This window comes from Ostrinia furnacalis, unplaced genomic scaffold (assembly GCF_004193835.3).
Source record: "Ostrinia furnacalis isolate ACB-3 unplaced genomic scaffold, ASM419383v2 OfSCF4391, whole genome shotgun sequence".
NCBI lineage: Eukaryota > Metazoa > Arthropoda > Insecta > Lepidoptera > Crambidae > Ostrinia > Ostrinia furnacalis.
The window spans coordinates 191,440-214,255 of NW_021134630.1; the positions used below are offsets into that span (position 1 = coordinate 191,440).

Here is a 22,816-nt window from a genome sequence, read left to right on the forward strand (position 1 = left end):
GTTTAACAAGGGTACATTTTATTTTTCTGCTTGTAATTGTGTAGTTATTAGAGCATATCATTTAAACATTTGGTTTCGTGAAATCACTTAATTACAGTCTAGGTTTATTGAGTTGTTGTAAAATAAGAAACAGCGTTGTTTGTACTATTTTAATGACTAATTAAATCGATAGTACATTATGTACATGAAGATCACAGCGAGAATAAATAGACATGGTTGATACAGCTAATGCTTTTAGAGATCTAGTAATGGTGGTGCTGGGAGTGGTACACATGGTGGCTGGGGCCGGAGTTGTGGACGACGGCGTTGAAGCTGTAAACAAACAAATGTTTAGAAATCCTGTCTTTCACATGCGTCACTTGCTTTCCTTGTTTTTTATTTCCAATTAGAGAGCGATAGCGAAAATGTTGCAGGAACTGACGTCGATCAGATTAGAACTATTGTTCAAAACGTAAACATGACAAGAGAACCCGTTTTGAAACTTGTTTGTCGACACTTGCTTTGCCACCTGCCCGTTCGTTGACAGACAGTAGCAAGCGCGGGTCGAGAGAGGTCATTACCTGCATATATGCCCGGTACCGGTTTGACGACCATATGATTGGATGTAAACATTGATTCTAAGTCACATGGTTACGCGCATATTTCCTTAAAGCAAATATGTGCAGTATTCGGGCCTGTTTTGCACAATTCGGGGAAAGTTGCAAATCATCAGCGAGGTAGGTATTACATCGCACGTTAAATAAATGTTCTCTAATTTATGTAATTTTTATGTTAAGTAGATAAGTAGAGTGATACGGCAAAAAGTGTGGAAAAATTAAAGATCCTCGTGAAAAAGTGCGTAACTCGACACCTTAATCTGAGATTTAAATTTGTCAACGTTCTTGCAATAACTTGTACGCGGTGGTTCAATTTAATTTCTTAGTACACAGGCCATACAGCGTGTTATTTTAAGTTAAGAACATAAGCACATAGCGTGCGTGACAGTGCGAAAAGTCCAGAAAATATATTGAAGCAACAGCTAAATCCTGAGATAAATGAACGCTTTGGCAGTGTTTTGTTTATTTGAGAAGTCCCTCAAAGTTTCTTTTAACTACGAGTAGATAATATTCGAAGATTTTATTGGAGTTTGCTTACCCATTGTGGTCATCAGCGGAGTATTCGACCTTGCGGAAGGAGCCATCGGGCTGGAGCAGAGAGTACTCGCCCTTCACGACGTCTCCGTCACGGCTCTCGTGCTGGGACTTGTGGTCGCCGGTGTGAGGGTCCTCCACGGAGTACGAGTAGTGGTATTTGGGGTGAGACTGCGGAAAACCATTTACATGAATGAAAGTAGAAACAGTTACGACACCAACTGCCCTACTTAGGACAACTCTAGTTTGCATATCTGGGATATCCAGTTTTCCTTTCGCTGATAATTGTTGATAAAATAAGAGGCGCTCGTCTAGTTGCCACAACCATAATTATAGGTCTGACAAAATACTAGATCGACTTCCTAGTCAATATTGGTTTATTTGCAAAACCTTACAAATTAATCAAGTTGACCAATATTTGTTTAGCTATCAGCTATCAGAAATTATGTCATTTTAATAGCCATTGAAACGCCTTTCAGTCTCTAATCAAAAGCGGTTAGATTATATGAAATCAATAGATCTAATTAGAATAGATTCCTGTTCGAGTATTAAACTGGTAAATATTTAAGCATATTCTACATAGGAAGCTACGTACGTAGTAGTCCTCATGACCATGGTCAGCGTATCCGAGGTGGGCCACAGGGGCAGCGTGGACAATAGGGGCGGCGTGGACCACAGGGGCGGCGTGGACCAGAGGGGCAGCGTGGACCACAGGGGCGTAATGGTTGTCGTAGTGGGTGTCGTGGTGCACTACGTTGTGCTGCGAAGACACGGAGTATCCGTGGCCATGGCCGAGCAGACCAGCCTGGGCAGCAGCCACTACGGCTCCGAGGGCAAGAATCTGCATAGAAAATGAGACTTTAGTGTTTGAGAGAGAGCTGACAATCCTGTGAAGTGTTTTTGCTCCTGTGTTTAAGATTATCAAAAAAGCTTTTTGCGATCTTGTTGTGATGATCAATATAGAGCAATCTAAAGCTACTGTTATCCTGGAAATCTTTATCACTTTACTTTCTCACTTACTTTGGCAAACATTTTTTGTGTGGGATCGTAGTGCGTGACTGACATACATCTGGTATCCCGCGGTGGGTTTTATAAGAATTGGAGTTGTCCGGTGGGGCGCGGACTCCGCGGTCGTCCCCGCGCCTGCAAGGTCGCGTTGCTTTGTCTTGCACATTCTCGACACAGTGCAGAGAGGTGTGCAATGACCTCTTTCCATGAAGCTCTCATGGGTATACAAAGTAAGCGAAGTATGAGTGATGATGAGAAACAGGTAGAAGTAAATTCCTCCTGTAGAACCATTTGCAAGCTATTATACTCGTAAAAAGCAACTGCTCTCTACAATGTAGTCGAGGTTTCTTTATCATATGACTTATTTATCCCCATGAAAGCTTAGGTTAAAATGGAATCATCACGTAACCGTTACGTGATGATTCCATTTTTGGGTTGTAACTTTTTGGTGCTAGCCAATGCATAAAATAAACGCTACAGTTACAAACTTAGCAAAATATTTACACGAGTGAGATGCCAAATACTCATACGAATCACTTACGAGGGCCACTGATTTTGTGGACTGGCAAAAATGTAGACAACTTCTCACATCAGGCTTTTCCATACGAACCTTAGGACACTCACACATACAATTTTATCGGCATAACTCGCCCACTGAAACTTATTACATTGTGTTCATTACGGCCAAATGATCGTTACTTAACAAAAATACTATGTGAACCTTATATTATACGCATGATACTAGGCCAGCGTGGGCCGTGATAAGATTGTTTGTGTACGTTTTACTGCGCACGTTTGTATGAGAAAAACTTATGAATTAACGTAGGTACTCCGCCATTATGTTGTCTTGTCGTGAGTAAATGTGAGCTTTGCATATGTTTGTGTTATTTAGATTTCATTTTGTAACCAAAACAATAATTCATGTTTTAATGGAAAATCGTGTTACCTAATTTTGGCTTATTCAAATAAACTTTATTTTTTATGAGGAGTTCTCTAATTTGAAATAAATTTCGGAATCATTTATTAATATTTCGATTGTGTAGCATTTAAAACTATTTTAAGTTAACGCTGATTTTATTAGTTAAATTAACAAGAGTAATAATTACAGTGAAATAGCCAATAATCAAATTAAATGAACTATAAATAAAGTTTTAATGAACTTGTAAAGCGTAACTATAAGTGGGTGTCTGCAATTAGGTTTGCAGCGGAATGTTTCTAAATCGGGTAATAAAAATGCTTAGTTCAATCACTTAACTAGGTATGTTACGTAAACTAGGGCAAATATTTTATTGTGTGGCTAAAATATAAATCACGATTAAAGCGATAATAGTTTCTCCTGTTCCGTGTGTGATATCTGCGAGTACAACAAAACGAACGTAAACAAGAAACGAGCTCTAGCTTTTGTTTTCCTGTAAGAAAAAGTTTTCAACTTCGAGATATAGGTACTACCTACCTAGGCACTTATGAACGAGTAAATGAATGAAGCAAGTTATATGACAGGACACTACACGAAATAGGTATACAACAATGCACTACAAAGAAAAACAGAAAAGAAGAGCTTCCTCGTTGAGGATAAAAAAAAATGTGTTTAGACCCTAGCTGGATGCTCTGAAAATATTTTTTGTACTGTTTGCGTTTGTCTCTTGCTTTGAATCCATTGAATGTTTTATTAGGAAAGAATAGCATTTTTCCATACCACTAACGTTCTTCCTTGCGTCAAGATGTGTTTTTCATCAAAATTATATATTAAAATATGAGGAACGATAAGTACCTAATTGGTTATTCATGGTAGCTTCATTCACAATTTTGAAATGCAAAGCTCATTGAAATATATTATGAAATCCCGTTATTGTTAATAGCAGTCCTATCGGGAAGTCATTCTCATAATNCGAACCTTATATTATACGCATGATACTAGGCCAGCGTGGGCCGTGATAAGATTGTGTTTGTGTACGTTTTACTGCGCACGTTTGTATGAGAAAAACTTATGAATTAACGTAGGTACTCCGCCATTATGTTGTCTTGTCGTGAGTAAATGTGAGCTTTGAGTATTTTGCATTAACTTTTGTTTGTGTTATTTAGATTATATTTTGTAACCAAAACAATAAAGTAGTCAATTCATGTTTTAATGGAAAATCGTGTTACCTTATTTTGGCTTATTCAAATAAACTTTATTTCTTATAAGTAGTTCTCTAATTTGAAATAAATTTCGGAATCATTTATTAATATTTCGATTGTGTGGCATTTAAAATTATTTTAAGCTAACGCTGATTTTATTAGTTAAATTAACAAGAATAATAATTACAGTTAAATAGCCAATAATCAAGTTAAATGAACTATAAATAAAGTTTTAATGAACTTGTAAGGCGTAACTATAAGTGGGTGTCTGCAATTAGGTTTGCAGCGGAATGTTTCTAAATCGGGTAATAAAAATGCTTAGTTCAATCACTTAACTAGGTATGTTACGTAAAGTATGGCAAATATTTTATTGTATGGCTAAAATATAAATAACGAGTAAAGCGATAATCGTTTCTCATGTTCCGTGTGTGATATCTACGATTCGAGTACAACAAAACGAACGTAAAACAAGAAACGAGCTCTAGCTTTTGTTTTCCTGCAACAAAAACTTTGTCAGCTGCGAGATATAGGTACTACCTACCTTGGTACTTATGTACGAGTAGAGTAGAGATAGTAGCAAGTCAAATGAAGCAAGTTGTATGATAGGAACCATGCTACACAAAATAGGCATATAACAATGCACTACAAAGAAAGGCAGAAAAGGAAAAAATGTGTTTTGAGCCTAGCTGGATGCTCTGAAAAGATTTTTTGTACTGTTTGCGTTTGTCTCTTACTTTGAATCCATTAAATGTTTTTATTAGGAAAAAATATCATTTTTCCATACCACTAACGTTCTTCCTTTCGTCCAGATGTGTTTTTCATCAAAATAATGTTAAACTATGAGGAACGTTATTTACCTATTTGGTTATTCATGCTAGCTTCATTCACAATTTTGAAATGCAAAGCTCATTGAAATATATTATGAAATCCCGTTATTGTTAATAGCAGTCCTATCGGGAAGTCTTTCTCATAATAATGACAATAAATGGGCGAGGGATACGTAAATCAATATTATTTTGACACTTAGCAATTACATAATACGCAACTGGGTTATATGCGTACAATCAATTCATGTAACTGGTATTTCATATCTTAATATAGATTCGGGAAGTACGGATCGATACTTAAAATACGGTCTACTATAACTATTGTTTTCAGAAAACTAAATAAAAGGAATGAGAGGATTTCTTAATTCCTTCTATGAATTTGTTATTTTAATATTTTAATTGAAATATCTGATTGTGTATAAGCATTTAAAGCTGTTATTGTACCTACCTACCAATTATTTTTATAAGTATTTAATAACTGACAATCAACTGTCTTTATAATCTTTTTAAAAAACCGACTCGGTTTCCTATTCAGTACATTGCTAAAAGAAACTTAATTGTTCAATTAATATCTCAGACCTAATATAATTTAAATGGGTATTATTGTTAATTTCCAGATATTATTATGTATTTTCAATTTTAAACTATCGGGCTAGAATGCCTTTTCAATTTTAAATCTGTGCTTACACAATTAAGCAGCAAAGGTATGCCATACGATGAAGAGGTTTATATTTAAAGGTCTAATCCAGCTGGTACCAATATAGAAAAGGATTTTTGCAATTTTCAGCTTACCTACAGTTGTTTTTATGCGAAGATTTCTCATATGTAATGGTTTACATTATTTCATATTATCATCATTATGTCAATGGCAGTTTACAGCTAGACGTAAACTTTTTTTTATACATCTGAGCTTTTAATTCTTCAAAGATAACTAGAGTTTGATTCAATTTTTGAAATTGCAGTTGCTAACTGATAATTTGTCTCTAAAGACATTGTGTGGTTTAACAAGCACGAACCATCAAGGGCAGGTTGTGCAGGCGGTAATCAGAGCGCCATCGCCGGTCAGCAGTTGATGGTAACAGAAATGTATACAGTAGCTTCACTATGTACCACGCAGTATACAGTCAAAACGGTCCCGCATCGCTGAGAGTCATTTGTATAGAGATCACATGCAAGCCCAAGCGTAGGATGACGTCTAGCCTAATCAGTACACGACTCGTTCTGGTGAAATTTTAGATGCGTTATAAGTTGAAGTCAATTAAAGAGGCCGTTAATATACCGTAACTATTTTAGATGAGACATTATAGAATGAAACTAAGATAAAAATCACATAGGTAGCTTATATTCTGAAAAGCTCAAATATTGCTTTGTGTTATTGTAGTAACGGGAAAATGAGCTTACTGAATCCGGTATCCGTTGTGCGTCTTATTACCGAGCTATTCTTGCCAAACAAAGATTTCTCGGTGATTTTACTTAACTGTTTTACGCCTACGTGTGTTCGGGTAATACATGCGCGGTATGTTAATTCTGTTGCGGATTTTATTTCAATTATCAAAATAACATTTTCGTGGTTTTACTTTTTGTAATAGGTACACTGCTTTCGTAAGCCCAAAAACAAACATTTCATTTGAACATTTCGTGAAATGGACTCACTATGAGATGCCTAAGTTCAGAAGAGGATGGACGTGGACTTAAAACGAAAATAAACTGCCTTACTATTACAAATTATAATACGATTTGAAGTCAGTCTGGATATACCGGTACATTTTGATTTAAGGAAGCATTACTTCGCTTACCATGAGCATCTGGGAATACAAGTTCGTTCAATAAGTTCAATAATGTGAATTGACGCGTGAAATTACGTCCTAGTACCTACCTATAATGCATTGTTCCATTTTGCCATTGTTTATAGCTATTATTTGTAAATTACAGAATTACGAAGTGTCATATTAAATCTAGTAGCACCGAAATAAACACCTAGTAATAAAGGCGTATAAATCAAGTTCATTCAGTCACGCCCGCGTGGCGCGGTTACACGAAAATACAGCGCTTGATGTCTTTATCGTTCGGACTTAAATGGCCTATTAGACACCTTGTAAAACAGCCAACAAAGCCGAATTATTTCACTGTAGTTTAGATATTTTGTAGGATAACAGTCATAGTTACGCACTCCACCTTTATTATTAGTTTCGGTGACAAGTGATTTAGATAATACTCAATTGACACTCGGGGGCACACCGAAAATGGATTGCAGGTAAAGGTTCTATGCGATAATTGTCGGCTATGGCAGCGCTGCTCTATAATTTAGTGTGACCCTCTTTGAGGGCCAAGTTTGACGCAATAGTGTCAAATAAAATCTTTGTCTTATAAAGGTTGATGAAAAACAATAGACACATTCCTCTGTGAAAAAAATATCAAGTTCAAAGTTGTTTAGCACATGCTAGATTAAAGATAATTATATTGTTATGTTATTTGATAGCTTATTATACTAGACTGCCTCCTATGTTGATTTGACTGGTTCGAGTTATTTTAAGTAAGTTATTGTAATGAAAAGGGGTCAATTCCATTTATGGTCGTTTAACTGACTTTTACCTAAACAATAACATTTTCGTCTTATAAATATACATTTGTAAGGAAATAAAAACATAGAATTAAATATTAAGGTTTTTAATAAATTAAGTACAAAGTTTGGTTCATGGCTTCAAGAATACAAGTCTTTGTTCAGTAGTGGTGGTAGGCGGGCTCGGGGTGGACGGACGGGGCGGAGTTGTGTACTACCGCGTTGAAGCTGAAAAATTAAATTAATTAAGATACAAGAAATCTAAAAAATAAGATATTAGATAAGGTAAAGTAAGACTGACGATAGTAACAGTTCAATTGGTAAAAGAGAATCAATTGGTAAAAGAGAGATAAGATTTATGATGAAAACATTTTAATCCAGCAATTTCTATCAATTTATATAATTAAGATTGACATGCGTAACTAGACTTGTAAATATTAATTACTTAATGCTTGCTCGATCGGTGAGCAGTATAATTCAACGCTCAGATGATATAGTATTTAAAAATATCTGCTTTAGTAGGATTAAAGAGTAAATAAATTTCCGGGACGGATAATTTTTTTAAGCTCGGCCACATTGTGACGTCTACTGTCGGTACAGCTTTCCATTGACTCAGATGCCACAAGTGATATTAAACTAATAAAGGGTTCTCTTTCAATAGCACTTAGCAACGTTTTAGTTGAATACATTTCTTAATTAATAAATAGTATTTACCCATTGTGGTCATCAGCGGTGTACTCGACCTTGCGGACGGAGCCGTCAGGCTGGACCAGGGAGTAGTAGCCGTGGACGGAGTCGCCGTCGCGGGACTCGTGCTGGGACTTGTGGTCGCCGGTGTGGGGGTCGGCCACGGAGTAAGCGAAGTCGTATTTGGGGTGAGCGTGGGCCTGAAAGTAAAATTGAGGTATTAATAAATCATTATCAGCAGCCAATGTCAACCTTTATTAACGATTCAGACTGTTTACAATCAGAAGGAATACAGATGGTGAGAGGTCAGTCTAATAGTAGAACAGAAGCACAAAAATTCTTGATAAATAATAATTATTATCAAATATTATTATCAAAGAACCTGCAATGTCTTGGCCAAACTGATCAGTGATCACTGTCAACTGGTTTTTCATACTTCAATATTCAGTTTTAATACAATTGAAGCACTTCTATCAGTGTAATAATTGTTGTTTTAGAAACTGCTTACATAGACTCTCGAGCACATACCAACAATAACATCTACCTTAGGTGCTCATTGCAGTGTCCAGAGAATATTCCAAGTACTTACATAGTCATCATGACCTTCGTAGTGGCCAGCGTAGGCCAGGGGAGCACCATAATGGGCCAGGGGAGCGGCGTGCACCAGGGGAGCGGCGTAGTGCGCGGGCGCAGCGTAATAGCCCAACGGAGCGTGGCCACCCTCGTCGTGGCGGACGATGCTCTGGGAAGACACCGCGTGACCGTGGTAGCCTGCGTTGGCCGCAGCCAAGAGGGCACCGAAGGCTACAATCTGGAACAACGTTTATTTTTTAGCACTTGTCACTTTAAACACTATAACTGCCGGCCTATTAATTACGTTTAGTTCCAGAAGAGTTGAATAGGGTCACGTCCACTCTTTTCGTAGATATCACAAAAGGCAACTAATGGACTCGAAAATCAGACCCCAGCCCGCTTGGCCTGAGTAGGGAGTGTAGGCCAAATCCTTCATGCCATAGAGAAGGTTGTGCTCCTGTTCGTTCGTTTCAGCCAAATGACGTCCACTGCTGGACAAAGGCCTCCCCCAAGGTTTTCCACAATGATCTCCTGATCACAATGTGCTCCTGTAGTGGAGTCTAAATGACCTGATGATGATTATCACACATATCCTTTTCACACTTAAAGGACCACATATTTTATTTTTAAAAATTCACTCAAAAACACTAAATACACAAATTAATTTTCCTCACTTTGCTGAACATTTTGCTTGTAGTTTCAAAGTCGGCTTGTGATTGATGTCAACAGCCACCGCCCACTGCTTTTTATATGCTATAACAAGAACAAGTGGGGTTACAGGCAGCATGCGGACCTCGGGCGACAATGACAATAGCATAAGGTCGAACTAAAAACCGATCATATAATTGGCGCAAATATGTGTCATGGTATCGATATCGATTGCTGGTAGCCATGCAAAGCGCTCAAATTGTGCGTGGACGGTCACGCTGGAGTAGTTAGCGCGTAAAAAATGCGTAGGTTTAGCGTAGTTCCAGTAATAAGTATCATTAAATCATTATAAATGATAGGCTTGCAAACAAGAGCATTATTACGTTTTCATTTTATACCTCTACTTATAATTTCCCACGCTAATTTTGTTAATCCAAACTATATTTTTTTGGATGGGTTGCACCTTACTTTTACATTAACAAACGTCAAAAATCTGTCAAACTCCATACAAAAACACCGGTTATCGTTATATGCAGTTACGCTTAAAGTTAGATGGTGCAACTCAGCCTTAGTAAATAATTGTACGAGTGCACAAACTAATTCCTAAACTTTGACAACAACAAAACTTAATAGCTAATTAATTATTTATTATTGTTTGCAGTGAAGAAATATCTAACATCTAATTTTCTGAGCCTTATTAAAGTCCATCTATTTGCGTTTGTTCTCAATAATACAGTGTTTTACCGATTACCGATTAGCATTACCAATTGCCCCCATTGTCCACGCGCCAGCCTACGTAAATGGGTCGTGACGAATATGAACATAATGCGGCTTGCGGATCTCGGCGATAATTTTAAGTTAGTTGACGGAGGTCCGTTCAGAATAGATTACTACGTGAATGGCGTTTGCGTATACAGATGAGAGCACATCAAGCTAATGATTATGAAGTCTTAGTTCGTTGTAATAAGTGATATTTTGCAACAAAACTGTAAAGCTTAGTGTGCTGCCCACTGTAATATAGACATTAGTATTTCGTATTTTGAAGGGCGTCTTAAATCGGTGCAATTGGGCCGTGTCAAATGATACAATGAGGGCTATCGTTTTAGCGCTCACCAGTTAGCGCCACTGTAGAGTAAGGTCCTGTCACTTGCTAGTAGCGAAGACAGTGGCACCAACTGGTGAGCGCTAAAGTGGTAGGAGGACTATCGCATTTGCACTCATCAAGATGGCGCCACTGTAGAGTAAGGTCCTGTCAATCGCCAGGGGTGCCAACTGATAAGTATAAAAACGATAGATTAAAACCTTTATACAAAATAAACAATATGTAAATAACTCAAACTATAGTATGTCTATAGTATAGTTGTTGAAATTCACGAAGGCGAGTGAGCTTTACATGTGTGGTGGCTCGCTATTGTTAGTTTTTCAAAAGTTTTGATAGACATTACACTATCGTTATGTACACAAGTAAAGCTCACTCGCCTTCGTGAGTTGCAAGAACTATAATAACATAAAATTATGAGTCAAAATTTCAGCAATATTATTAAAGTGTGGTATAAATCTAACGTTCTGAAAAACAGACCAATCTGAGAGTCCTTCATGAATCGATAGAATCTTTCAACAGCATTTAATTTATAAACATTCTAAAACTGTAAAAATGTGTTAATATAATCTCTTGATCACCATTCATTAAGTTAATCATCTATACAAACTACGTTATTTTATAATATTTGTATTTTGTTACTAGGCACATGTTTCTAATGATTTCAAACTCTTTCCAGCAATATACTGTTCCGGTTTAAGTGTTAATAGTGTCAAATTTTTACACATAGTTCGTAGAGCTGATGGCCGCTGGGGCAGGAAAGTTCTTGAGTGGCGACCACGAACCGGAAGACTTGGCGTGGGCAGGCCTCCCACTAGGTGGACCGAAGGTCTGGTGAAGGTCGCGGGAGGTGCCTGGATGCGAGCGGCGCAGGACCGGTGTTTGTGGAAATCCTTGGGGGAGGCCTTTGTCCAGCTGTGGACGTCTTTCGGCCGAAACGAACTAACGAACGAACGTATGTTACTATGAAAATTTTTCTAATGATTTCAAACTCTTTCCAGCAATATACTGTTCCGGTTAAAGTGCTAATAATGTCAAATATTTCACAGCACTTACTGTAACCCTCACGCTTAGGAAATAAAATACCTATATGATATTTCGTTATCATTCAATCTAAACATTTACCCATTTCAACACCTAATATACTAGAACTATTAATTAGTTGAACCTAAGCTAATTAACAGTTTAGTAATTAATTTAAGGCTGAGTTGCACCACCTAACTTGGACCGTAACTATAACGATAACCGGTGTTTTTGTATGGAGTTTGACAGATTTTTGTCGTTTGTCAAAGTTAAAGAGCTACTATTATGTATGATGTGGTTAAAGTAAGATGGTGCAACCTCGCCTTAGTGTGTCATCGGTTTTGTTTCGATATTATGATTTGAACCTAAAATTAATGCTAGGTGATTTTAAGTAATGCAGCGTGGGACGTCCACCCACAAGGTGGATCGACGACATCTTAAAGGTAGCAGGAAGGCGCTGGACGCAGGCCGCTACCAACCGGGCAACATGGAAAGCATTGGGGGAAGCCTATGTTCAGCAGTGGATGTCCTATGGTTGAGATGATGATGATGATGATTTTAAGTAAAAAATATATTTTACTTATGGAACTAGATAACTGTGTAACTTTTCCTAGATCAGACATCAACGCTTCAATAATCAACTTATTGAATGCATAAATATGTTAAATAGCTTTCCGCCCGCGGCTTCGCCCGCGTGGAATTTTGTCTGTCACAGAAAAACTTTATCGCGCGCGTCCCTGTTTCAAAAACCGGGATAAAAACTATCCTATGTTCTTTCCCGGGACTCAAACTATCTCTATGCCAAATTTCATCAAAATCGGTTGCGAGGTTTAAGCGGGAAAGCGTAACAGACAGACAGACAGACAGACAGACAGACAGACAGATAGACAGACAGACAGACAGACAGACAGACAGACAGACAGACAGACAGACAGACAGAGTTACTTTCGCATTTATAATATTAGTTGGGATTATAATAACAGTTTACAAATCTGTAAAATCACACTGAATATAAAAGCTTCTTTACAAAAAGGGAGATAAAGAATTGTATAATAGTTAGTCATTGAAAACGTGTTTATTGTTACAGTCTGATAATTTTTGGTTCAGCATTGTTCTATAATTATAATTTTAAGAATTCGACGACAAGGAATAAGTCATTGTTTATTACAAACTTCTGTATGCTGTAAAGTGTTATGAATTCTTTGAAGAGATTTTTCTCAGGTTTGCTCTTATAATATTTCACAATATTAGCCTTTATTTAATATTTTGTTATTAAGATATAAGTTGTTATAGTATTTCTGGAATTTGACCTAATCCGGCGGTCGTTAGATATAGTATCCAAAAGCGGGAATAAAAATTGAATAAATGATTTGATTTGATTTGATTTGATTTGAAAAATAAGGTACTTTGAGTAATCGTATCGCATTAGTCAGGAGACTGCAGACTGTAATCAACCTAATTGTCGGGAAATAACTACTCTGTGATTAAATGTTAAGCTGTTGGTCAAATCAACTTATTATTTATTCTGTGGTCAAATTAAGCTATGCAATAAGCAGCCTATGGCAGTTTTTAATGTCGATACCCGGATAATGGCCTCAGTAGCCAACTGAAAAACTGATGTGATCAATGTTTTGTTTTCATTTCTTTCTCCTAAATATATTTTACTCTGTACCTACTCTGTATCATTGGTTTTTATGGTGGAGTAGAAGTACAGTTCGATGTAGGATCTTTTTCTCGTAACAAAGATTGACAAAAACCTTTGTTTTCAGAATTAAGAGCTCTTCTAGGTTTGAGTAAACATTTTTTTTTTGGTTTAGTTATGGTCTCCACTTATCATCTAACTAAACTTATGTTTATGTAATATTCAGATGTATCAGGAAAATCGCANAATGGCATCTTAGTAAGTTGTTATAAGTGATATTTTGCAACAAAACTGTAAAGCTTAGTGTGCTGCCCACTGTAATATAGACATTAGTATTTCGTATTTTGAAGGGCGTCTTAAATCGGTGCAATTGGGCCGTGTCAAATGATACAATGAGGGCTATCGTTTTAGCGCTCACCAGTTAGCGCCACTGTAGAGTAAGGTCCTGTCACTTGCTAGTAGCGAAGACAGTGGCACCAACTGGTGAGCGCTAAAGTGGTAGGAGGACTATCGCATTTGCACTCATCAAGATGCCGCCACTGTAGAGTAAGGTCCTGTCAATCGCCAGGGGTGCCAACTGATAAGTATAAAACGATAGCCCTCATTAAAACCTTTATACAAAATAAACAGTTGTTGAAATTCACGAAGGCGAGTGAGCTTTACATGTGTGGTGGCTCGCTATTGTTAGTTTTTCAAAAGTTTTCATAGACATTACACTATCGTTATGTACACAAGTAAAGCTCACTCGAATTCGTGAGTTGCAAGAACTATAATAACATAAAATTATGAGTCAAAATTTCAGCAATATTATTAAAGTGTGGTATAAATCTAACATCCTGAAAAACAGACCAATCTGAAAGTCCTTCATGAATCGATAGAATCTTTCAACAGCATTTAATTTATAAACATTCTAAAACTGTAAAAATGTGTTAATAATCTCTTCATCACCATTCATTAAGTTAATCATTTATACAAACTACGTTATTTTATAATATTTGTATTTTGTTACTAGGCACATGTCTCTAATGATTTCAAACTCTTTCCAGCAATATACTGTTCCGGTTTAAGTGTTAATAGTGTCAAATTTTTACACATAGTTCGTAGAGCTGATGGCCGCTGGGGCAGGAAAGTTCTTGAGTGGCGACCACGAACCGGAAGACTTGGCGTGGGCAGGCCTCCCACTAGGTGGACCGAAGGTCTGGTGAAGGTTGCGGGAGGTGCCTGGATGCGAGCGGCGCAGGACCGGTGTTTGTGGAAATCCTTGGGGGAGGCCTTTGTCCAGCTGTGGACGTCTTTCGGCCAAAACGAACAAACGAACGAACGTATTATACAGTGTGAGTCACGTTAAAGTGTACATATGAAAATAGATGAAACTAGACCTATTTTTATCGACAAAAAAGAGGTCAAAAAATTTTTGAGATTTTTTTTTAAAATTTTTATAGAATTTTTTTTCGTTCAAACGCTCATAGCAAATGTTGTGATAGGGATAGAGACATGCGATTTTTGGTTTTTCAAAGATAATACGATAGAGAATAATACAAAGTAATAAAAACCACCTGTTTTTTGGAGAAATTTATCAAATAACCAAAAAAACACGAATTTAAAAGCAGATTTTTTTCAAAAAGTATCAATTTTTATTATTTTTTGGCCTTTTTTGTGTGTTTTATGTATTTTTTTAGTATTGCCTTTTATTTAGCATTACTACTGTTTTTATTTTACCAGGATATACCGCGTAGTTTAAAAGTTATTACGTTTTCTTTACAATAAGTAATTGGAAGAAAAAAAATTCAATAAAAAATAAAAAAAAATCTCAAAAAATTTTTGACCTCTTTTTTGTCGATAAAAATAGGTCTAGTTTCATCTATTTTCATATGTAGACTTTAACGTGACTCACACTGTATATGTTACTATGGACATGTTTCTAATGATTTCAAACTCTTTCCAGCAATATACTGTTCCGGTTAAAGTATTAATAATGTCAAATATTTCACAGCACTTACTGTAACCCTCACGCTTAGGAAATAAAATACCTACATGATATTTCGTTATCATTCAATCTAAACATTTACCCATTTCAACACCTAACAAACTAAAACTATTAATTAGTTGAACCTAAGCTAGTAATTAACGGTTTAGTAATTAATTTGTGTGTCAACGGTTTTGTTTCGATATCATGATATCGTGCTAAAAATTAATGCTAGGTGTTTGATTTTTAGTTAAAATAATATTTTACTCATGGAACTATGTAGATAAGATATAACTTTTCCTACATTAGACTTCAAAGCTTCAATAAATCAACTATACATAATACAATTTATGTTAATTTTTAATAACAGTTTAAAAATCTGTAAATCGCACTGAATATAAAAGCTTCTATACAAAAGAGAGATTTTTTTAAATAATAGTTACTGAAAATGTGAAACTTTATTGTTACAGTGATTCAGATGATAGGTTCAGCATTGTTTTATATTATTTTAAGAAATCGACCACAGGGAATTAAGTCATTGTTTACAGCTTTGGTTATTACAAACCTACGTGTACTGTAAAGTGTCATGAATTCTTTGAATTATAAGAATTACTTCCGAGATTACTAAGGTATGAAGTAGCTTAAAAACTTGCGGAAAAGCGGCGTCCATTTGAGATGTTTCTCAGGCTTGCTCTTATAATATTTCATAATTAGCCTTTATTTAATCATCATCATGTTTATTTAATATTTTATTATTAAGATAAAGTTGTTATAGTATTTCTGGAATTTGACCTAGTCCGGGGATACCATAACTAACGACAGTTATGGTATCCAAAAGCGGGAATAAAAATTTAAAAAATACTTTGAGAAATCGTATCGAATTGGTCAGGAAGGAGACTGCAGACTGTAATCAACCTAATTGTCGGGAAATAACTACTCTGTGATTAAATGTTAAGCTGTTGGTCAAATTAGGCTACGCAATAAGCAGCCTATAGCAGTTTTTAATGTCGATACCCGGATAATGGCCTCAGTGGTTGCATCCCACATGATAGAGTAAAATTAAAGCTCGTTTTGCCAACTGAAAAACTGATGTGATCAATGTTTTGTTTTAATTTCTTTCTCCTAAATATATTTTACTCTGTACCTACTCTGTATCATTGGTTTTTAAGTTGGAGTAGAAGTACAGTTCAATGTAGGATCTTTTTCTCGTAACAAAGATTGACAAAAACCTTTGTTTTCAGTATTAAGAGCTCTTCTAGGTTTGAGTAAACATTTTTTTTTTGGTTTAGTTATGGTCTCCACTTATCTATCATCTAACTAAACTTATGTTTATGTAATAAATTTACAGATTTATTCAGATGTATCAGGAAAATCGCATATAGCTCTCATAGTCTTTGGAATATCGATATCTTCCTTTTAAGCTATGTCAGAAAATGAGAAAACTGTCAGTTAACTAATATGTGTAATGTTTTTTTAATAAAGCTGTATAATATAATGTTGGGATAAACGAATGACATAACTCTTGTATAGGATGGGTTATATTAAAAATAATGTTTTATGAAAAAAGCTCAACCATACTTTATTTACAGAACAATCAGCTTTTCCTAGCACACAGTATACAAAAGTATAAATAGATCGCTCAGTCACACATGAATCAGGGCAAAATGTAATTATTTAGCTTAGTAATGGTGGTAGTCGTGCGCAGGGGCGGCGTGGACGATGGGGGCGGTGTTGTGGACTACGGCGTTGAAACTGAAACAAGAAAAGATTGGGTTAAAAGTCGTAAATAAAATGTGGTGTAGGTTAATTTTATTTTACTATGTATATTTGTCGCATTTTCATGGCGCTTAATTTGAGATACAAAAATGTGGTGTCAAAGGTAGTAGGCCTAGGATGCGCGCCGCGATAAGTGATATCGCGTCATTTTATCGATTTTGCCCATACATTTTGACGCCGATAAAAGTTATCACGTCACTGGTAGGTCAGATGTTTATGTCTGAGTGAGTATGTTTTCACAAAGTCTGAAGACAAAGCTCTCTCTATAAAAAAGAAAATTGATTTTTTCGTCAGGCTTAGTTTTTTATGGTCTTCAATAGCTTGATGTTTATCGTTTGTGTTTGTCTTTTTGTTGAAACTACAACTTTGTATGCAGCTTTATGTAGGTATATTTTTTAAAATTGAATTATGAAGATTGTTGAGTCTTTTTAAGTTTTGATATCTTACCCGTTGTGTGCGTCAGCGGTGTACTCGACCTTGCGGACGGAGCCGTCAGGCTGGACCAGGGAGTAGTAGCCATGGACGGAGTCGCCGTCGCGGGACTCGTGCTGGGACTTGTGGTCGCCGGTGTGGGGGTCGGCCACTGAGTATTCGTAGTCGTATTTAGGGTGAGCCTGTGAAAGCAATCGGTGGCCATCAGTTTGATAGCAATTTCATAGATATTGTAGCATAATCAATGCTGGGAGGCAAATATTAGTGTAGGTAATGAGCAAATTATGCGTGTTCACAATGTATGCCATTNCAAGTTTCAAGCTTTGTTTCGTGAGGCCAGTCAGAAAAGTGTTTAAAAAATTGAAAATTACTGAAGCATCTGAATTTATGCACACTGAAATAATAATAAATAGATAATAAGAACGCGATATTATTCAGAACTTGGTCTTAATCATTAAAATCAGAGTGGTGAAGCGTGATAAATAAAATAATGTTAAAGGCTCATTTCTCTTAACAAATGGGTAATAGAACTGTGAATGATTCATCATGATTCTTATAATCTAGAAGCTTAGCACATTATGTGCACTTACGTATTCGTCATGCGCGTAGTGAGCAGCAGGGGCGGCGTAAGCGACCGGGGCGTAGTGAGCTACTGGGGCGGCGTGGACTACTGGGGCAGCGTAGTGAGCTACTGGGGCAGCGTGGACTACTGGGGCAGCGTAGTGGGCCGGCGCGTGGTGCTCGTCGTGGCGGACGATGCTCTGGTGCGAGGTGGCGTGCCCGAAGAGACCAGCGTTGGCCGCGGCCAAGAGGGCGCTGAAAGCTACGATCTGGAAGTAAAGGTAATTTATGAATATCAGCTCTATTTTGATATAATTGGGCCTATTCCAAACCAAGTAGATCTTATTTTGATTTTGATCAAATTCCAATAATAGAAAATTCGATTTGTTTTAATTTTAATTATACTTTTTATCAAATATATTTTTATATTATTAATAATTTTAATATTATTATTAACTTACTTTGCTGAACATTTTGTGTTTAGTGTATAACAACATAGAGTTGATTGATGTCAACGGTCCTGCAGAATGGTTTTATAGAACGCAGCCGACGCGTGCGCGGCCGGTGGGGCGGAGAAATGCGCGGCGCCTTGACTTAACTTTGACACCTTCAAGGTCGCACATTGTTCCGATATTAATACGGACCCGTTAATCACTGTCTATTCGACGGTTCACGCGAGCTCGCGTTATGCGATATCGTTTTTGAGATAGTGTAATTACCATTGTTATAGCTGTAACCCTAGGGGTCGGATATAAGAATGTCTGTGCAGGCGGAAAACTTAACGCGGATATTTGATCCGTAATCTTTCATTCACGTTAACAGGATCTAGTGAATATGATTGGAATAAGCTTATGGGCAGGGCACATAGTACGCAGAACTGACGGCCGATGGGCTACAAGGTTCTGGAGTAGAGGCCACGTGCCGGAAAACGTAGCGTGGGACCACCAGGTTGTCCGACGACCTCATGAAGGTAGCAGGAAGGCGCTGTGGAGGGGGTCATTGGGGGAGGCCTATGTTCAGCAGTGGGTGTCCTGTGGCTGAAATAATGATGAAGCTACAATTACAGATCCTTAATAAAGGTAGGTACCAAGAATGGAAACGGGACATTGACCGTTTTAAGCTACGTTTATTTTTGACTGTTGATTCCGATAGTTATTTGAAATGACTTTTTATACGCGTTCAGGGGCAAGCATTCGAAGTAAAATTAGCGTGGCGACAAATTAGCATTGAAAGAAAAGAATGTTATGTTTGTATCCGTAGGTTATTTGCCTGCTGGCCTTACTGGCTCTTAAAATAAACCCTACATTATTTGATTTGGGTTAATGTACAAAAAACAAGATTGAAGTTTAAGTAGCATGCAAATGTGTTTAATTAAGTCCAGGTGACACTATAATAACCAATTTTGTGTTATCTATAGGGTATACATTTATTTAATATAGATCTTACTTGATTTAAAAATTATTCCCTTTTAGTGCTTGCTGCATTTCGAATCATTAACATTTTGGTAGCATACCTTGTGATTCATACTATGATTTAAAGATTAAGATTTCAAAAATATCTAAGTAAATCGCATTTTTACTTAGAAAATTGAACACTTAACTCGCTCGAGTGAATGTCGTATAGCTTGCTCTACACTAGTAAGTTGCATAAATCCTTTGCTCATAGGCTGTACGAAAAGACTTTGCCCAACTAATAATGAATACATTGTAGAGGCGTTGAAAGTATAGTAGAGAAGGAATGTCAAGTAGCGTGTATAAAGGCATTCTGGAATGTTCCAGAAAGTTAATGTAAGTGTGTCATACTAGATAATAGATAATGATCATAGCATGACCCTTAGTATTGAGTAAGATGGCCAAAAAGAGTCGCAATAAACTATTTATTTTGTTTAATGTCGACGCAGTTTCTTAAGTACCTAATTCGTAGTATTAGAAATATTGCAAATGGTTGTTTATTTATTACGGACTTAACACGCCTAAACGTTATTTTTAATGTTTTCGCTTGAGAAAATATAGTGGTTTTGAAACTCTAAACTATTCTGCTTACCTTGGTCGTGAGTGTTAACTATTTAGTTTCTTGCGTTAGTTTGGACGTGGAAGTTAAGTATTGCCTGCCCTAATTTTTTAAGACTGCGAAAACGTTATTAAATTTTTTAATAAGTTGTTTAGAAACTAAATTTATGCATGTTATTTTAAGCAACCGCTACTTGTCTATGTACGTAGACAGCTTATTAACGTAATGTACTGAAATAAGTTATTTTATTATAGAGATATGTATTTCTTGCTTTATTAGATTCATGCTCTCAGATGAAAATAAAATACGGACATCGCCCTAATAACTCTACTTTTTTTAAATCATGTGACCACTAATGACTTAATATTAATTGATACTTCATATTTAAAAACGATATTAAGTTTCTTTCATCAATCGATACTTATTACAATGCTAGAATATATTCGTAAACAAATTATAATGAGAGGACTTTATCGATCAACATTAGGTCGAGTTAAAAGTTCCAAGGTTGATGTTGATCGATAGGCTATCAAAGTGGTTGTGTTGTCAATTATATTTCTATTTTGGCGCTACTCTATTATGTTTAGTAATAGATATAGTAAGTAGCCAGTGAAATAATAAACTCACTTCTACAGCATTATTTTCATTGTGTGTAATATTTTTGATTAAAATGCTTATTTTAAATGAGATTGGGATGTGTGCGTGATTTTTAAGTACATTAAAAAAAGAAACAAACATTTAACATACATTTTATTCATAAACTTAAACAAAACAGCCATTGAAATTAATGCATCAAATGAAACTCATAGTTGTGACAAAATAATTGGTAATAGAGACTAGATCTGTGAGATTTATTTAACATGGGCGTTGAGAAGCTGGCAAAATAATGTAAGTTAGTGGAGAAAAGCTCAATCCCTTTTGTGATTGAGATTTGGCTTGTAAGCATCGGAGTACCTCATCATAAGGTACTAACACATTGGGGGATGGATCCTGGTGTGGCAAGTCAACTACTTCTACCACCGCTTCGTGCGTGACCGCTGGGATTTCGGAATGTACTTCAACTTGTTCCACGGCTGGCACAGGAGCATGGGGATGCTCGTGCTCTGGTTCGGGAGCATGCTCTGTTATGGGGATTTGTTCAACATGCGCTTGTTCAGGTTCTGGCTCGTGAACAAGCTCGTGTTCTTGAACAGCTTCATGTTCAGGCTCTGTGTGCTCTACAACGACTGCTTCATGTGTGGGTTCCTTGACTTCTACTAATTCAACGTGCACGTGGTCATGACCTTCGGGTCCGTGGTCATGACCTTCGTGTCCATGATCGTGTCCCTCAGGTCCATGGTCATGACCTTCGTGTCCGTGGTCGTGTCCTTCAGGTCCATGATCATGACCTTCGTGCCCGTGGTCGTGTCCTTCAGGCCCATGGTCATGACCTTCGTGTCCATGGTCGTGACCTTCAGGTCCATGGTCATGCCCTTCATGCCCATGATCATCATGAGATGGAGCATCAGTTGATACGTTTACTTTTAAATCTTCATGTTTCACAATAGGACACGGAGCTTGCTCACCTTTTTCGGGTTTTTTAACAGTCTCGGGCAAAATGCTTTTAACGACGACATTGAATCTATAAAAAAAACATAGGTAAGAAATGCATTACTGGCGATCTATTTGTATAATTGCATGAGCTTCCATACATTAATATTTAAGACATTACCCCGTCAAATCGTCAGCTGTATATTGCACTTCCCGAACGTACCCGTCGGGTTGCAAAAATGAGTACTCTCCACGGACTACAGCGCCATCACTTAGTTCACGTTGGGCTTTTCTATCGCCAGTATTTTCATCGTATACTACGTAAGAATATTCATAACCATGCTGAAATGAGAATGAATAATGCATTAATATCCTTTTATGTATTTAAAGTAATTAAATACAAAATAATACATACGTCCTTGTTTGCCGCAACCACAACAGGAATTTGTGGAGAGTTGTAGGAAACAATCTTAGCACTGGGGACTGGAGCTACTGGGGCAATGCTAGGACCAGAGACCACACACGGCGAGACGCAAGGCGGTATTACATTGGATACCGTTTGAACAGGTACGATTGATCCAATAGGCGCTGCTGATAAGCGAGCTATTTGGGGATCTGAGATCACGGGCGGAGCACCATAATTATAATATTCCAATGGAACTACATCTGGGCCACCAGACTGGACGTAAACTTTCGAGTAGGAAGCTCCATTAGCACCTTGTAACCATACAAGAGCCGTGACCAACCCGATGGCTGCGATCTGAAAGAAAAATATTTACATTGAAATTATGAACTCTCACAAGTTTTATTGGGTTAGGATGCCTACTTACTTTGAGGATCATCTTTCCTGGTGATCTGTGGAAGACTACTGATATTTTTGTGAATGTCCCCTCTTATAAAAGGTGCTTTGTTTATCTTAAAATATGCTGTTCGGTAATACCGAAACAAACCACCAATGTCGTTGAGTAGATGAATAGAGGTGAACAATTAAAATGTTAATGAAGATTTAACACAGGCTCCGTTTCTCTATCCTATTCAGAACTCGGTTGTTACAAAAAGCTGTTAATTCGGTGTGACATTAGGTTTTGTTTCAGTAGTCCGCTCAGTGCGTAACTTGTGCAACGACACTGGGAAATATTTATCTATTCCTTTATCCTTTGCAGTGAGTGAGACGCGGTTGGTCTACCAGGAAATCTTTGACGTAATCGTTTTACTTTATTGTGCCT

General features: G+C 37.0%; 3 protein-coding genes across 3 annotated transcripts; all 3 read right to left on the bottom strand.

Moving 5' to 3' along the window:
* Positions 1-1,130: 1,130 nt before the first annotated feature.
* On the bottom strand, positions 1,131-2,192 carry LOC114359459 (cuticle protein 8-like). The gene is made up of 3 exons (XM_028313874.1): positions 2,151-2,192; positions 1,726-1,971; positions 1,131-1,301 (listed from the first exon to the last, which is right to left on the bottom strand). The coding sequence occupies exons 1-3, from the start codon at positions 2,160-2,162 to the stop codon at positions 1,131-1,133; spliced, it is 429 nt and encodes a 142-aa protein (XP_028169675.1). The 5' UTR covers positions 2,163-2,192.
* A 5,542-nt stretch (positions 2,193-7,734) lies between these two features.
* On the bottom strand, positions 7,735-22,492 carry LOC114359424 (uncharacterized). The gene is made up of 11 exons (XM_028313826.1): positions 22,421-22,492; positions 22,006-22,350; positions 21,772-21,932; positions 20,919-21,681; positions 18,080-18,319; positions 17,505-17,671; positions 15,851-15,855; positions 9,578-9,612; positions 8,920-9,141; positions 8,358-8,530; positions 7,735-7,871 (listed from the first exon to the last, which is right to left on the bottom strand). Exons 1-11 carry the CDS (start codon positions 22,430-22,432, stop codon positions 7,805-7,807), a joined length of 2,190 nt encoding a protein of 729 aa, XP_028169627.1. The 5' UTR covers positions 22,433-22,492; the 3' UTR covers positions 7,735-7,804.
* Positions 16,835-18,546, bottom strand: LOC114359455 (cuticle protein 7-like). The gene is made up of 4 exons (XM_028313869.1): positions 18,512-18,546; positions 18,080-18,319; positions 17,505-17,671; positions 16,835-17,033 (listed from the first exon to the last, which is right to left on the bottom strand). The coding sequence occupies exons 1-4, from the start codon at positions 18,521-18,523 to the stop codon at positions 16,961-16,963; spliced, it is 492 nt and encodes a 163-aa protein (XP_028169670.1). The 5' UTR covers positions 18,524-18,546; the 3' UTR covers positions 16,835-16,960.
* Positions 22,493-22,816: the final 324 nt, after the last annotated feature.

Excerpts from the sequence above, each read along its gene's own strand:
- LOC114359424 (XM_028313826.1), bottom strand. Across the intron at positions 21,682-21,771 it reads ACAGCTGACGATTTGACGGG|ATTCAATGTCGTCGTTAAAA; the intron begins GTAATGTCTTAA and ends TTTTTTTTATAG. Across the intron at positions 18,320-20,918 it reads CAGCTTCTCAACGCCCATGT|ATCGTAGCTTTCAGCGCCCT; the intron begins TAAATAAATCTC and ends CTTTACTTCCAG.
- LOC114359455 (XM_028313869.1), bottom strand. Across the intron at positions 17,672-18,079 it reads ACTACGCGCATGACGAATAC|GCTCACCCTAAATACGACTA; the intron begins GTAAGTGCACAT and ends TTGCTTTCACAG. Across the intron at positions 17,034-17,504 it reads ACCGCTGACGCACACAACGG|TTTCAACGCCGTAGTCCACA; the intron begins GTAAGATATCAA and ends TTCTTGTTTCAG.
- LOC114359459 (XM_028313874.1), bottom strand. Across the intron at positions 1,302-1,725 it reads ATGGTCATGAGGACTACTAC|TCTCACCCCAAATACCACTA; the intron begins GTACGTAGCTTC and ends GGTTTTCCGCAG.